The 16,249-nt window shown below is 37.8% G+C and overlaps 1 protein-coding gene across 1 annotated transcript in view; it reads right to left on the bottom strand.

Moving 5' to 3' along the window:
* AMMECR1 (AMMECR nuclear protein 1) overlaps positions 1–16,249 on the bottom strand; it is a 98,684-nt gene that overhangs the window by 13,344 nt on the left and 69,091 nt on the right. Inside the window, exon 4 of the mRNA XM_067548233.1 lies at positions 11,826–11,940. Coding sequence (XP_067404334.1) covers positions 11,826–11,940 — 115 coding nt within the window. The remainder of the gene's footprint in view (positions 1–11,825; positions 11,941–16,249) is intronic.

Genomic DNA, 16,249 nt, shown 5'->3' on the forward strand with positions numbered 1-16,249 from the left:
GCAGTTATATTAGTACATTTAAAAATAATACAAGACATTTCTAACATGAAAAAGCCCAATATGCGAGCCTTTTAAGGAAAGGTTTACCCAATCTTAGAATTTGTTGTTGTTTAAAAAAAGAAAACATTTCAAAGGTGTTTACGAAGTGAATTTAGCCCTCTTGAATGGTGTCCAACTGAGTCTTGCCAGGGCAGTGGCAGTGCACACCTGCCCTACAATGTCCCACCAAAGTGCTTCATCTCTGACCTGAAGGGACCACCACTTGAGGTGAGAGTAGTTTGGTCTCCATGCCATTCAGTGCTTAACTTCTCTTCTGATCCTGCCAACAAGGGTGTCACTTATGTGATGTGAACACCTGTCCACCAGAAAGTGAACCAAGATCACCAGCTCCATTCCACAGGCAACCAAACAGCTAGCAGATCTAATGACTTGTGGCCATTAACATCCAGGATCTTGTCCTAATGATGAAAGGCTTGACCTATTTCCAATCCCTTGAGCCTTCCAATCCATGAACTTTTCACTAATGTATGAAGAGGAGGAGGACAGGAATAAAAGAGGCATTTCAAAGCTTTGGGAAGCTAATCAACTTTCACTTCATATTTCCATATATAGCAAGACTGTTTTCTGGTGTAAGGTCCGCTGCCTACAATGAAGAAACCAAAATTGCTGACAGAGGAGCTATGTGCAACTTTCATGAGATGTTCCAAATTCCAAAAAGAACTAGGCTGGGTGCTCCTGAAGCACCGTTTGCAAAAGTAACGTGTACACACAGCACTTCTCTGTTTTCAAGGGTACAATAATTCTTCTGTAAACACTTGCTCTTGATTAGTTTATTATAAGAGGCTTCCAGCTGGGAGAGAAATTTCTTATCAAAATTTGATAAACAGTTTTCAGTTACTTTTAAGTAACAAATGTAAACATAAAATATTAGTAGCCTCAGATTTTTATTCTTGTGTTCCTGTAAATACGATTTATTTTTACTTAAATTTTGCAGTCCTCAGGTGCATGTGGAAACATGAGTATTGTGTGTTTAAAAGTCTACAGTGTTGTTTGGTTTAGATACCTGTTTCTTGGCACAAACTAATTTGATTTCAACAAAAAGTATACAAGAGCTTTAGAATGAAGACTTACTTTAGAACAACTGCATGGCAGCCAAATTAAAAACCAATGATTAATACAATGGAGCACATAGGTTCTCCAGGGCCAATTGTCCAATTAACACACAGATATTTCAAGGTAAATATTATTCAAATTATTTCTGCCCTAGCATCTTCACGTGGCTATGAGTGTGGGGAGGGAGATTTTCTCTGATGATCATGACTTGAGAATCCTCTTTATCAACCTACCATGTTTTAAATATGAGTTTTTTTTCTCCAAGTGACTGATTGAGATCTTCATTCAGAAAAGTTTCAACTCTAATCCCCTTCATATCAATAAGTCTCTCAATGTCTTACAGTTCTGAACCTAATTTTTTAAGTAATCAGATATAACTTTGTTTAAGAAGCCAAGTCTGTACTCTTTGAATCAGAGGATTCTGTTATGACAAAAGGAAATTTGGGAATGAAAAGTTTAAGCAGATGTTGCCTAATTTATTCTTAGGATCAAAGAAACCAATTAGTAACATCATGCAAACTGTAAAACCACATCCAAATGATGGGAAATTTCAAACTAATACAAAGCTATGCACATCATCATAGCCCATACATGTGAAGCTTGGGTGTCCCCTTTTTTAGTGTAGCAATTTGCATGTTTTTTCAGATCAGTTTTGCAAGACAAATTGATTAGAACAGAAAAGTAATTACAGATTAAACTGATTTAAAGGGACACTGCCAAGATAAAACCCAAAATGTTTTCTGACCAAAACATTTATGTTTACATACATACACTAACAGTTTTAAATATTCCTACATGCCAAAAACTGAAAAAAATATCTATCAGCCCTCGAACACAACTGCAACTCCTATGAAATCTCTTTATAGTACAGCATGTAGATCTAGATTGGGGACCCACTGTTGTAGACACTATACAAACAGTACAAGACGGTCATTGCCATGAACATCTTACAATCCAATTTATGAAAAGGCTCAACAAGTAAGTTTAGTAAGCAACTTAAGGTAGAAAGGGGAAGGACAGACAAATGTAACATTGACAGGCTCGTAGTGACATAGCCTTATTAGCATACAATTTGATCACTGATTCAGTTTTAAACCTTAACTTTTTAAAAAACATTTCCTATTTCCAATTTGTACAAAAATATTTTATTTAACGTCTGTGTGTGGTAATTTTTATTATTATTAATCTACCTCTTTCCATGCTGCTTCTACCAGGCAACTCACAGAGCAGTCACCCAGGGCATTGGTTGTGCTGGGATAATACATATGCACTGTCATCACTCTTGCCTTTTTTATGGTAGTAAAGTTGACAAGGAACAAAAAAAAGTTTAGGATGGGTTTAATTCCAGGCTTATCAGCTCATCTCATCCTCGTCGTTGGCAATCCCTCAGTTCGAGGATGATCTCTACCACGGATTTACATTGAGTCCTGAGATGACTCAAGAGTCCAATCCTGGAACCACAGATCTGCACACGATAGGTACACATATTTCCTAGTGGGTCAGCTGCCTGCTGGTTGAAAGTTGTTTCTTTTTCCTTCCTTTTCTCTTTTCGTCTTCGAGGCAAGATGCTTCTCCTCGAAGTGAGCCATTGTCTGATGGAGGATATGGCACCACTGGGGGCAGTTGGTGGCTTGCTCCTCCCAGCTGATCATGTCCACATCCGTTTTCTTAAGATATGCTTTCAGTATATCTTTTTAGTGTTTCCTCTGACCACAATGAGATCTCTGACCAGAGATAAGCTGAGAGTAGAGAACTTGTTTTAGGAGGTGACAATCTGGCATCCGCATACAATGTCCAGCCCAGTTTAGTTAGTACATAAGGATCACTGCTTCAAAGTTGGTGACATTGGCTACAGTGAGGATACTGGTATTAGCGTGGTGATCTTCCCACTTGATGCAAAGGATCTTCTGGAGCCATTGCTGGTGATACCTCTCTAAAGGCTTTGTCATGGGTCACCCAGGTTTTGCATCCATAAAGGAGTGTACGTCCTTCTGCAGGTCACAATCCATGAAAACGCATCGGAGCAATTTCCCAAAGGAAGCACTTGCACACTGGATTGTTTGCTGAATCTCACTGTCAATTTCTGAATTTTGAGAGAGCTGGATACCGAGGTAACAGAAATGCTCGACTGTTTCCAAAGTCTGTCCCTTGACAGTAATTTGTTGTGGATCATGTACAAGACTTGAGGCAGGCTGATTGAGCACTTTAGTCTTCTCGATATTAAGTGAAAGTCCTAGGCTTTGGTAGGCTTGTGCAAAAAAATCCAGTGTGGACTGAAGGTCATTCTCAGTATGCGCAAGGATAGCACAATCATCAGCATACTGAAGATTACAATAATGAATCCTTTGAGGATTTTAGACTTTGAGCAGAGATGCTGAAGATTAAAAAGCCACCCATCCATTCTATATTGAATGTCAACTCCAATGGGGAGACGGTCTTTAACGAGGACCAGAATGACTGCTAAATAGACGGAGAACAGGGTTGGGGCAATAACACAACCTTGCTTGACCCCAATTTTGATGACAAAAGGTCCATCTCCAAGCCATTACAGAGAACAGTAGCAGTCATTTGATCATGAATAAGCCTTAGGACCTTATTAAATTTTGGAGGATAACTGAATCTGGAAAGCACCTTCCACAGGGCTTCATGATTGACAGAGTCAAAGGCCTTTGGTAAATCGATGAAGACCATGTACAGGTCCTGATTTTGCTCCCAAGACTTTTCCTGGATTTGGTGGGCAATGAAGATCATGTCAATTGTCCCACTAGATGGTCTGAAATTGCACTGAGATTCCGGTAATATTTCCTCAGCAAGGGGAAGCAAATGATTTAAGAAAACAGAGCAAGAATATTCCCTGCTGTAGACAGTAAGGCAATGTCTCGATAATTTCCACACACTGATTTGTCTTCTTTCTTAAAGATTATAACAGTATTGGAATTTCTCAGATCTTCAAGAATCCTCTCATTATAACAGACTTGAAGAAAGTTTATTTAGCCTCTTTACCAGTTTGTCACTTCCAAACTTGTAGACTTTGGCTGGTTTGCCATCTGGTCCTGCTGCCTTGTTCTTAGTTTGCATGATGGCTTGTGTTACTTCTTCGAGGGCGGGGAGAATCAGCAAGTGATTCTCTTCCATGTCATTGAGGTATGGATTCAATAGTGGCATCCAAGACAGCTGACTCCTGGTTCAGGAGTAGCTCAAAATACTCCTTCCATCTGGCTTTGATAGATTCACTGTCCTTAAAGTGCGTCGACCCATCTTGGGCTCAGAGTGGTGTGAGACCATGGAAGCCTGGACAACAAATGGCTCTTGTTGCCTGAAAAGAGCGCCTCATGTCATGTTTATCAGTGTAGAGCTCTATCTCCTTGGCTTTTTCATGCCATCACCTATTTTTTGATGTCATGAATTTTCTTTTGGGCTTCAGCCTTGAGTTGCTTATATGACGCTTTCTTCTGTTGGTGATATATATCATTTTGCCATATTCAATGAGCTTTTCTTTTCTGGTCAAGCAGGCCCTGAATCTCAGCATCATTCTCATCAAACCATTCTTGATGATGGCAGGTGACATAGCCAATGGACTCAGTGCAAGCCGAGAGAATGTCAGCCTTTAATCCCTCCAAATATTTTCATTATTGTCAGCTGTAGGCATGGTAGCAAACCTCTCTTGGAGAGACTGCTGTAGTTTCTCCCTAGTCACTATATCTTGAAGAGACTTGACATTGAATTTCTTTTGTACTGACTTTTCTGTTTATGGTGCCTTGAGGTGATCTGAAAAGTTCATGATGGATCTAACAAGGTGATAGCCCTCATAATGCAGACATCCAATCGTGAGCTCTGGCAATAACATAGTTAAGAAGGTGCCAATGCCTGAAGTGAGGATGTCTCCAGGAGCTCTTATACTTCTCTTTTTGTCCAAAGATGGCATTCATGATAACCAGGCCATGTTCTATGCATTTACTCAGAAGAAGGATGCAATTGGCGTTGGCCTTCCTTACTCCTTCTTTTCCAATAGCACCATTCCAAAGATCTGACTCACACCCAACTCTAGTGTTGAAATTAAGGAGAGAATAATTTTGTCTTTGGGAGTATTAGTCAGGACTCGGTCAAAAGCTGAGCAGAATTGTTCCTTGGTATTCTCGTCAGCATCAAATATGGGGACATATGTGCTGATGACAATAGCAAACTGGTTGTTGCTAAGCTTGAAACAAAGAATCATAAGGTATTCATTGATTCTTACAAGTAATTCTATGAGCTGCCTAAAACTATTTCCGAATTGCAAAGCCAAAATCGTGAAAGTGCCTATCCCTTTCAAGAAAAAGGTGTAACCTCCACCTTCTTCTCTGAATTGATCTTCATTTGGGCACCTTATCTCACTCAGGGCAGAGACATTGATGTTATATCTCGCAAGTTCCCTGGTCACGATAGCAGTTTCACTTTCTGGTCGTACATTATCTTTGTTATTCATCAGGGTGTGAATATTTCATGTAGCAAAAAGTCACTGTCTTCTTTTATAATTTTGATCACAGGCAGAGTGATCTCCCGCTGGATGTGGTAATCCAGTCAGGAGTGGGTGAGACAGCCTAGCTGGGGCACCTTTTTTAGCCCTCCCCATATAGGGTGAGCAGAGGGGATTCCAAAAAGGACTGCTCAGTCATGATGGCAGCTGCCAAATTGTACCCGTCTCAGTCAAGGTGTCAGGCAACCATTTAACTATCACTGCCTACATGTAGATTTGTGGCTAGGGACTGGGGAAGAATGAAGGATTTTAGGATGGGTTTAATTTCAGGCTTATCAACTCACTAAGTTTTGTTTGAGAAAGTGTGAGATGCTGTACTGATAACAAACAGATACAATTATAATAATTAGTAAAAAATGAATTTATAGACCCGTATTCTTGTGCTAGCATTATCATGCTGCACAATTAGGCATTTGGCAGTTTTATAATAAGTAATAAATGCAATTACTCAAGGTATTTTGTATTTTTTTTTTATTTTTAGCATGTCTTCAAAGTCAAATTTTGTGGAAGATATAAAATAAGTTACAGATGTCTGTGCTAATATCTTGTGCAACTGAGGTGACCATGAGAACATATAGTTTACAATATTCATGAGGAATTAAGTAGTAATACTGATGATGTGCTAAATATGATTCAATATCCAACCAACAGGTAACTGAACTCCAACAGAGAGTGTAAACCAAATTCCCACTGATGAGTAGATTGTGTTCATCATAACCAATTCAATGGACTGTCAGAGTTCATGGAAACTTCTTGCTCCGTTTATGGTGTCCAACATACTCTCCTGACAGACTACTATCCCTGCCCACAACTACACAAACAAGTCTGGTATAACCTGAAATTTGAATGGAAACCACTATAGTTAAACCAATGCAAACCTTTATGAAGACACTCTTATCCTGGTATAAGTGGCTTTTTTTAGTTTAGTTTAAATTGACTGGAACAAGCTGAAGTAGTGGTTGTTGTTTTTTGGTTTTTTTTTTAAATTCTCTCCTGGTACATCAATTTTGACACACCTGTTCACCGGAAACTCTAACTATCTAATTCCATTCAGATTGATAAAAAGTCTTCTCTCAGTCTTAGTATTGACTTCCATCTCATTATCAAACCCCACTGCCACAGTCTCAAGAGTTTTCTACAGATTGCCGACATTTCATCAGAGGACAACAAATTCAGGCTAACGGTCCATTTCAAATTATTTTAGGAACTAGAAGTTGACAAAATACTTGCCATGAGATAGCCTGAATTTGTATGACAGTATGCTTAATGTGGAGCTACTGGAGAAACTTGGCTAATTTTCTGTGCTGTTCAAATTCTGACTTTTCTTGATGTCAGGAAGGCTTGTTTCAGTATCCCAAAGCTTTCTCAAGGAATCTGAATCACTTTGTGGTGAGAAAACAAAGATGATCTTAACAGGAGAAAAAAAATGATTGAAAAGAAAAGTACTGGGGAAACCAATCTGTGACAGGGTGTGAGTGACTGAGAAATTCCTTCTGTATTCTCATAAAAGAGAAATGCAGAAAACGTATAAATTAGTCTGTCTTTCACATATTAACACGGTATCTACTCCCAAATAGCCAGAGTCTGTAGTATCAAAGCTTCCCTCATGAAACATACGAGCATATTTCATACTTGTCCTATTCATTTGTAGGAGTAAATTTTTTTCCTTCCAGGGGCTCCTGATACAGCATCCTGTACCTCTCTCATGGGGTAAGAGATTCAGTGGCCTGTGATGCAAAATGGATAAGAACCTCCTTTTTCTTAGGATCTAACCAAACCGAACACTTGCCTTTTTAAAAAAGGATTTTGAAATCCCTTGTACTGCTTAGTAATCTAGCAGAACACTTTTAGGGTTTCATTTCCTCTTTGAAGCATTGTATTGTAAGGAAATGCCCCGCTAAACAGGATAATGGATTTCCACTCTGGCATGAATTGAGGGTAAATTGTACTCCCCGCCCCACACACACTAAGAATTCAAGAGCAAAAATGTTACGAGCAAAAAAAAAAAAATTTTGGAGAGGAGGGATTGCAGTGTCTATGCAGGAAGGGGATGACTTTAGTGGGAGGGTAGATGGATCAGGAAGGTAATTGGAAGATCGTTGACAGAAGCAATAAAACTGACTTTGCTTTGGGGATGGATGGCTGCAAGAGGAAATGGAATGGGAGAACAAATCCCATCAGATACACCGATGGGTGTGAAATGGTACAGATCTTACTGCCTCCATGTCAGTAGCATTAAACAGTATTTTCCCTCCATGAGCTGCTTTCCCATTAGCCCCCTGGTGTCTACATTCTCTACTAAAGAGCATTACCATTAAAAATGTATCCCAGAATTCATGGCACTGCCTGTCTCAGAGCCTTCCTTTGCTGGAAAGGCTGTGACACTCCATACAAGTAGCCATCAGACAGGGGTAGTGGAGAGATGTCTCGTGGAAGGAAGACTGTAGTTAGAGAAATGAGGAGACAATGCTTATCTGCCCAGCACCCATTTCAAACCACCACGTGTCTGAACTACTGATGCATAGTGCAATTACATACAATCATGCATGAATGCAAACCCTGTATTATTTTATGAAGTGTCCTCATAAACCACTGTACTGAAGTGATCCTTTGACAGTAACTAGAAAAAGGTGCAAACCTTTATAAAAAGGTGATAATGGCGGCAATTTGAAAAATCATATGGGAGCTAATGGCAGTCAATTCACTCATATCTCCTGTTTACTCGCCTGAAGTCTCTGCTGCAAAGAGGATCTCCCACTGCTTGCTGCAACTGAAAAACTGATCTCTTCAGTTTGGGAAAACAATTCATTAACCAGTGGAAGGAAGATCTATCAGTCTGCTTCAGGGTATAGGAGGCACTCCTGTCCTGAGCCATGTCTTCAAATGATCTTGTCTCTAAACCACCACAGCACTGCAAGCTGTCTGGATCTGCAATTTTGAAATATTTTGACTTCCGTCAGCAAATTGCTGAATTAGCTCCCACAAGATCATCAATAGCATACCTACAGAAGTAAGGTCTCCTAACCAGGCTGATGGTTTTTCAGGATGAGCTGGAAATGAGCAGTTATACCAGATGGAAGACCCAGAATCTCTCTTTAGGTCATATTCTAGCCATCTTGAAATGTCTTTTTGCCACTGACATTGCATAACTGCAGTTCCCTTAAAAGAAACATGGATGACATAAGCTGTCTCACTCTAAGGGGCATGTACAGTGACACATCATTCTTTTAAGGACTAACATTTCAGTATAAGCTTCTTACTTTATAGGGAATGCCTGTGCATCATTATATTATCCATAGCACCATACTTGAAAAGCATGGCAGAAAAAACTACAGGATTTTGCAATGTCTCAGGGAACTGACTCATATTGTGGCCACCTCTTTTTGACCCCCTTAGATCCATTTTAGAAGCTTTAAGAGTATAGTATTACAGTAGCTGACAATACTCTCACCTTTCCCACCCTTTCAGAAATGTTTATGGTTCCTCTTATTGAAGTATCCTAAGACATTTCATAGAGAATATTTTTCTACAGAATTTTTAAACCAATGTATAGAATTCTATAGCAGGGATATTATTCTCTATTAAATTCTATAGGGAGAATTACAAATTCTATAGAAAGGAATTTATATTTTATTACTTTCTAAAGTAATTTGTATCAAATCCTATTTTTTCTTCTAAATTCTATAGGACTTTGCAATAAAATACAGAAAGTGAAATTCCTAAAGTTCCATATAATAGAGACATTTAAGGTATAAAACTAGAGATTGGCTCCAAATCACAACACTCAGATCCAAAATTTCCCAAAGTTTGGTGGGTGTTCTGAGCTGGATTTTTAATTTAATCATCCCCTCTGTAGAATAAATATGTATTTTGATCATTTTCAAACTAGATACTTATTTGATAGAACATAATGGCTCCTTTGAATCAGTTTCAGTCATTATGTAAAATATTTATCTGGAAACTTAAAATGCATATTTCAACTTTGGAAGGTAACAATTATTACATTGTACTGTACCAGACTATAGCATGAAGCCAATAAAATATTAGGGTGCATTTAAACTGTTGTGAAAAACAGTTCTGGACATGCCCACAGGCAAGAGTTAAAATAATTTAAATGACTGAGTTATAAAATCCTTAACATTGCTAATTTTAGCATCAAATGTTAACAATACTGTAACATGCAGGCTAGACAAAATTCCAACCAGACAGTTTACATTCTTTATTAAATTGAGTTACTTGTTGGCCTGTGAAGTTTCATTTAAAAAGCAGCTGTAGTTATTAATGCTTGAAAAACTGTGATCCACACATATATTGTACCTCTACAGCTCCGAGATACACAACTGGATTTTCTGGGGGGAAAAAACTGTTCCTGGTTTAGGACAAAGCTTCAGCTCAGAGTAAATTTTTGACAGATGAAAAATGGTGTTTATGGTGAAAACACTGATAGTTCCTCAAAAGAAACTTGCACCCATTTTGCTCAGCAGTACAGAAGACAAGAAGCTGTTGTCACTCCGAATTAACTGTGAAATGCAATATAGTTAAGCTTTCAATTACTGCACAACTGGCACTTCTGAGGCTAACACTGGAGACTGTCATCCCCATGCAAGTGAGGCACTTAAGATTTTACCAGTAAGAGCACCCAGTTGTGGTGACTACAGTTTTCAACCTGTACATACAGCCAGTAAAAAAGCCATTACTGCTTACAATTTAAAAAAAATGAACACTAAGCATTAGAGCTCGTTTATGTGTGTTAAACTATAATTAACACAAGATAGTAGAATTTATTTGTCTCTTGTACTGGGCTAGAACATGTCCATGGTTATCACAAGTGACGAATTTTCAGTAAAAATGTCACACTCAGAAATATACATTGTAATAAAAAAGAAATGTCAACATAACAGCAATTGCTTCTTAACTTATGAGTTTTCATGCTGCTGTGCCACAACAATGTGTGCAGTTTCCGTTTAATCATAACAAGAAAAGTGAACGTTTTTCTTTACTGACTATTAAATAGAAAAAAAATACATGGTATAATTGGTTCTCATTGGTTTCCAGGGACTAGTGGGGATAGGTTCAAAGTGTCTGGCTTGCAACACTTTCATTAGATAAAGTGATTTGGCTTCAGCGATCCATGCTCATTCCTATATCTAAATGAGGCAGCTGTGAGAGACCTGTTTTTTTTTGTTGTTTTTTTGCAATGAGAGCACTGTGTGCTTCCAGCAGCTTAAGGTCAAATGTAGTATCAGTTTATTGTCTGGTACATCCTCTTTCTAGAGACTTATCTTGTTCTGGCAGTGATGGACTATAACTAAGGATAAGATTATGTCATGGAGGTCACAAAAGTCACAGATTCTGTGACTTTCCGAGACATCTGTGACATTATCTGTCTCAGCCCTGGGACGGCGGGGCTGGAACTGACTGCTAATGGGGGGCCCTGCAGCTCCCAGCCACTGTGGGGGGGTCCATAGCCCCAAGGTGGTGCGGGGAACAGGGACACCTGCAGCCCCTAGGCGCCGCAGACATTGCGGTGATCTGGAGCCCCAAGACACGGTGTGGGTGCTAGACCCGCCCCCGCACTGTAGCAGGGCTGGGACTCACGTTTCCTCTCATTAGGCTTCAGTCATCCTGTCAGCCCCCCATCTCCATTATTTTTAGTAAAAGTCACAAATAGGTCATGGACGTCTATGAATTTTTGTTTATTGCCTGCAACCTGTCCGTGACTTTTACTAAAAATAACCGTGATAAAATCTTAAACTTATAGAGGAAACCTAGTCAGTCATAGTTAACTACTATATTACAGTAAGTTCTGATCCAAAAAACTGAGGATGTATTTTAGACTATGCCTATTTTAACACTGCAGAACTGAATCTTAAAAAAACAAAAACAGACATCAATGGTGTCTTGTTCATATATCTTTACAGAGCACAGGTTTACTGTGATTGTTGAGTGGGCATTAAAATGGTTCAGGTCCACTTTATGGTTTTCATATCCTAAGAATTTGCAAGGTAACACCAGATCTCTGAGAAGACACCAGAGTTGCATCATCTTATGCATATAAAAGACAACTAAGACAATAAGATAGCTACACTAAATAGTTCAAAATTTCAATTATTTTCTTATTAGGTTGGGAGGAAATGTAGGATACTGGTATCAAGGTAATTTTCTTTAAAAAAAAAAAAAAATTGGGAATCCTTACCTCCCAGTCCAAGTAATCACATACATCTTCAAAATTAGTGAGTAGAGACACTGAGCAGAAAAGCCGTGGCAACTCGTCCCTCGTCATTGGGGGGAAACGGCTATCTTTAAGGGCACTGTTGAAAACAAAACAGATTTTTAAAGTACCTTTTTTTCCCCCCCCTAAATTGAACCATCTAATGAATCAACTAAAAAAATAAAGATAAGAAACAGCAAAAATAAAATCTGGTGGAATGATGACTAGTCTGACAATTAATTCTTAATAATGCAATACACCAGAAAATCCTTTTCTTTTAGACAGATTTTTTCGAGATTTCATGGATGGCCAATTTATAGGGTCACACCAACTGACCATGTGTCTAATTGACTAGATTTCCTGGGTGGTCATGCATTACTGAGTTGGTTTTACGGGACAATCTTACGGATGAACTAATTTTTTTTTTTTGGGGGGGGTGGGGGAATGGAGGGGAATTAACTGATTAATGACAAATCTGTTTTGAAAAGATTAAACTACATAATTTTGTGTGGGGGAAGAACATTATGCTGAAAAAATAAATTTTGACAGCTTGAAAATAATCAGACTGATAACACTATAAAGAATTATTGTGTTTAATATATCAATGTAGACAATCTGAATGAACAAAATATTCATGCAAATTAAGAAATGTCAACATAAAAAGGTAAAATACGCATAAGGGCACCATCAAAGAGACTCAAATTTGTGAAACTACTGGACTTGAAACTGTTCTGCAAAATAGATGTCTGATAAGTAATAGAGAAGGTTTTGAGCATCCCAGCTAATCCTCAGATAAGGGAAGGTCCTGTGAGCAAGTGTGCAATGTAGCAATGCAAAATTAAAGGGAAAATGGTATAATCTACATTCATCCCAATAATATGTATATTACAAAAACAGAGAGTGGTTAACCAGAGATGCAGGAAACAAATGTCAAGGCTACGAGCAGTATATTGTACAAGCTTTGGTAAAAGGAGAACTGGGTAAATCAGTTAAAAAGGACAAAAATGAGTGCAACACATTTGCATTTATTATTTTCTAAGCTTTGGGATAGGAGCTACTTGTATATAAATGTGCCTGTGTTTAACAAGAAAAAGCACTCATCTGCCCAACTGGTTGCTTCCGCAAAGAAGGAGCATCTAACAGTGCAGAACACTAGTCTAAGGAGCTATCTTGTCCTCAACTGTTTTTATTTTCCACGCATCAAATGTAAATACAGTCACTAGTTCTATGAACCCTATTTGGAAAATGAGTAGAGATTACAACTCTTGGGTCTGATATACAACTGTGTTTCTAAAGATGCTCAGGGTTCATTAAAGTCTCTGGGTCAAATTCACCCATTGTGTAAACATGCATCGTCCCATCAATAGCAGAATGTGGTTCAATATAGCTAAATTTAGCTCAGATGGAGTTGGACTGAACAGTGCAGTAGACTCAAAAAAGTTTAAATTGAAACTGGGGGAAATTATAGTATGTACACTTGATCCAGAGCTAATATTCCACAACAACTAGTGGTATAAAGTGAATGCCTTCTCATGAAGCAGGCTTTTAAAAAAGAATCAGTGTTTTATTCAGGGGTGATTATTTAAAAGATTCAATGAAAAGCTATTGGAACTACTGAGGTGGTGAGAATGACCAGAGGCCCCTTTTCAAACACTGGTAATTTTACACACAAAGAAGAGGAGAAAATCCAATTTTATTTTTGGATGGAGTTAAATGTAGTTCATTGTATAAGTTGACACAGGACAAGGGGCTTGCTCTACTACTTAAAGAGTATTTTTGGGATGCCCAGCTTCAAACCGTGGGCAATATAGAGATTAGAGAGACAGGAAAATATGGGAAGGATACAGCAAATAGAAGAGCTAAGTATCTTTTTTATGAATGAGGAATACACTTATTAGGAAGGAAAGATCCAAGCACTCTGTGTCTCAGCTTTCCCACTAGGAAAATGGGGATAATAGCAACCTATGTAATGCATCAAGAACTCTGGATGAAACACACTATATACATCTGAACTATGATGATCATTGGCAGGATTGTGGAAGTACATTTGTGTACGTGACTGACTTCATTAGTTCATCTCAGAAGGTGATATTCTCCAAGACTTCATAAAGTTATTTGCAAACCAGCTGTGTGACTGCTGCAAATTGAAAATTAGACACCAGTTCCTCTCCCTCCCTTGCTCCAGTGACATGGAGCATTACCAGAAAACAAAAACTATGTTAGACATAGTAAAATAGTGATCATGAGAGGCTATGAGGCTACATTAGCCCTTTATAGCTCTCCATGTGCGTTCTTCCTGAGTTTGAGTGAGGTACTGCACAACATTATGACAACTAGGACAAATGCCAGTGGAAAAAAAAGGCAATTTAGGAAGAGACATGTAGCAACATAGGTAGAGCCAGACTTTTTCAGACTAGTGAATTTAGAATGGACATAGCCATAAATACTGCTTACATTGTAACCTCTGTACAATTATTTTGAAAAGAACTCTTACTTTACTATCAGCTTGTTATATGTTTTACTGTTTTCTAAAGAGGTTTCATTTCTTTGTGGTTCTCAGACTGAGGAGATGAAATGATTCTTCATCTATAAAAGACTGAGAACCACTGCAGTAAAATGTACTTAGACTGATGTTGGTTATAAATTACTACTTCAAGGTTTATTTCTCAGTGTCACTGCACAGAACAATTCTCAACAGCAGTAAGTTAATGAAACATTTTTGTTTTTCAGATAACTTGGCATTACTTACTGCTATGCCTATCCATCTCTAGAAAGGCAATGTTGTAAGTGTGATAATTACTGGATAATAAAGAAATATGCTAAGCAAATATATATACAATCCAGAGACTTTTCTATACCTCTTAAAATCAAACAGTAAGAAAAATTATGTTCTTCAAATTTCAATTTGATATTACTGATTTCTAATTTTAAAAATCAAGATGGTAGGCCACATATATCTACTGCCAACCTAAACCTGGCCTATGTTAAAATCATAGTTCAGTTTGTCTGACATATGCAGGTTTGTGATTTATTACTAATAAAACAATGCCTACGGTATTTGTACCACTTTAACATCCCCTTTCCCCCTCCACACACTGTGCCAATGGTGTAAAAATACATTGGTTGAATACACTGGCATCTGTAAGTCTGAGAAACTTAAGTCATCCATGTTTTTTTGGGTCAGATAAATGTTTAAGTCATAATATTAAGGCATAATTCTGATTTTTTTTCAATTAGATAGTGTTTTTTCCTTTATTCAGAAAGATTATGTTTAATTAAGATTCCTTGTTATTTGTGTTCATATGCTTTGATTATTGTATTATATTAATATGCTTGGAACTGTTCACTTTTTTAATTTTAAAGTTCTTTAATGAATTACACTGCATATTATTTTTGGGACATGTCTCCCATTCCACAGGAAAAAGATGCTGCTAAATATTATGGCAACTCTATATTAGATTTCTAGTTTCTTGGTAGCAAAATGTCCCTGTACTGTATTAATAACTTATTCAGTTCTACTGATGATTAGAGCTGGGTATTATTAAATCTAAACCAAAAATTAAAATTCTCTCAGGACATAACTGTACAGATGACTTATTAGAAAACACTCTTCTAGGTACTATGTATGCTCAGATCTACCTTTCTTAATTTGTGCAGTAATTTTGACACGTACAGTAAAATGCATTCAATACTAGCTGAATTTGATATCTTCAGGAACCATCAAGTTGTGCAACAGAACCTTATGTAATCACATGAACTTATTTGTGTAACCTTCACTCTTCCTCCCCTTTTCCTCCTTTTCTTTCATCCATCATATTTGCTTGGTACATCTTGCCTTAAATTAAAGACTAAACTCACTGGGGCAAGGACTCTCTCACTATATGTGAAATCCTGAGCCCAGTGAACTTAGTGGCCGAAGTCCCATGTGCAAATTCTCAGCTGGTGCAGACTGTCATAGCTCCATTATTGATTTCAACTATTTTACACTAGTTGATGATCTGCCCCATTGACTTTAATGATGCCTGAAGTCATCCTATGAGTTTAATGCAGAAACCAATTCAATTAATGCAGAAGCCTCAATTCTAACTTGGGTCTCTATTAGCTACTAAAATACAAAAGAGTAAATAAGTAACATTCTGGGAGATGATATGGACAAACTATAACAAATTTGAGTAATGCCAGAGAAATGACATATGAATCCTCAATACAAACATATCAAAGACAGAAAGGTACATGCTATAACACAGTAAGATGAAAGTCAAGTGTATTATAATACAAATGAAAATGTATGGCCACCTCAATTTTGAAGCCTGTGGCAGGAAAAAACCTGCTGATGTTATTTTCATACTTGGCAGCTGATTGAAGGTTTTAAAATTTTGGGAAAATAAGCATTAATTGTATTTTGCATA

Source organism: Emydura macquarii, unplaced genomic scaffold (assembly GCF_026122565.2).
Source record: "Emydura macquarii macquarii isolate MOO-44397 ecotype Brisbane River unplaced genomic scaffold, CSIRO-AGI_Emac_v2 contig_1253, whole genome shotgun sequence".
NCBI lineage: Eukaryota > Metazoa > Chordata > Testudines > Chelidae > Emydura > Emydura macquarii.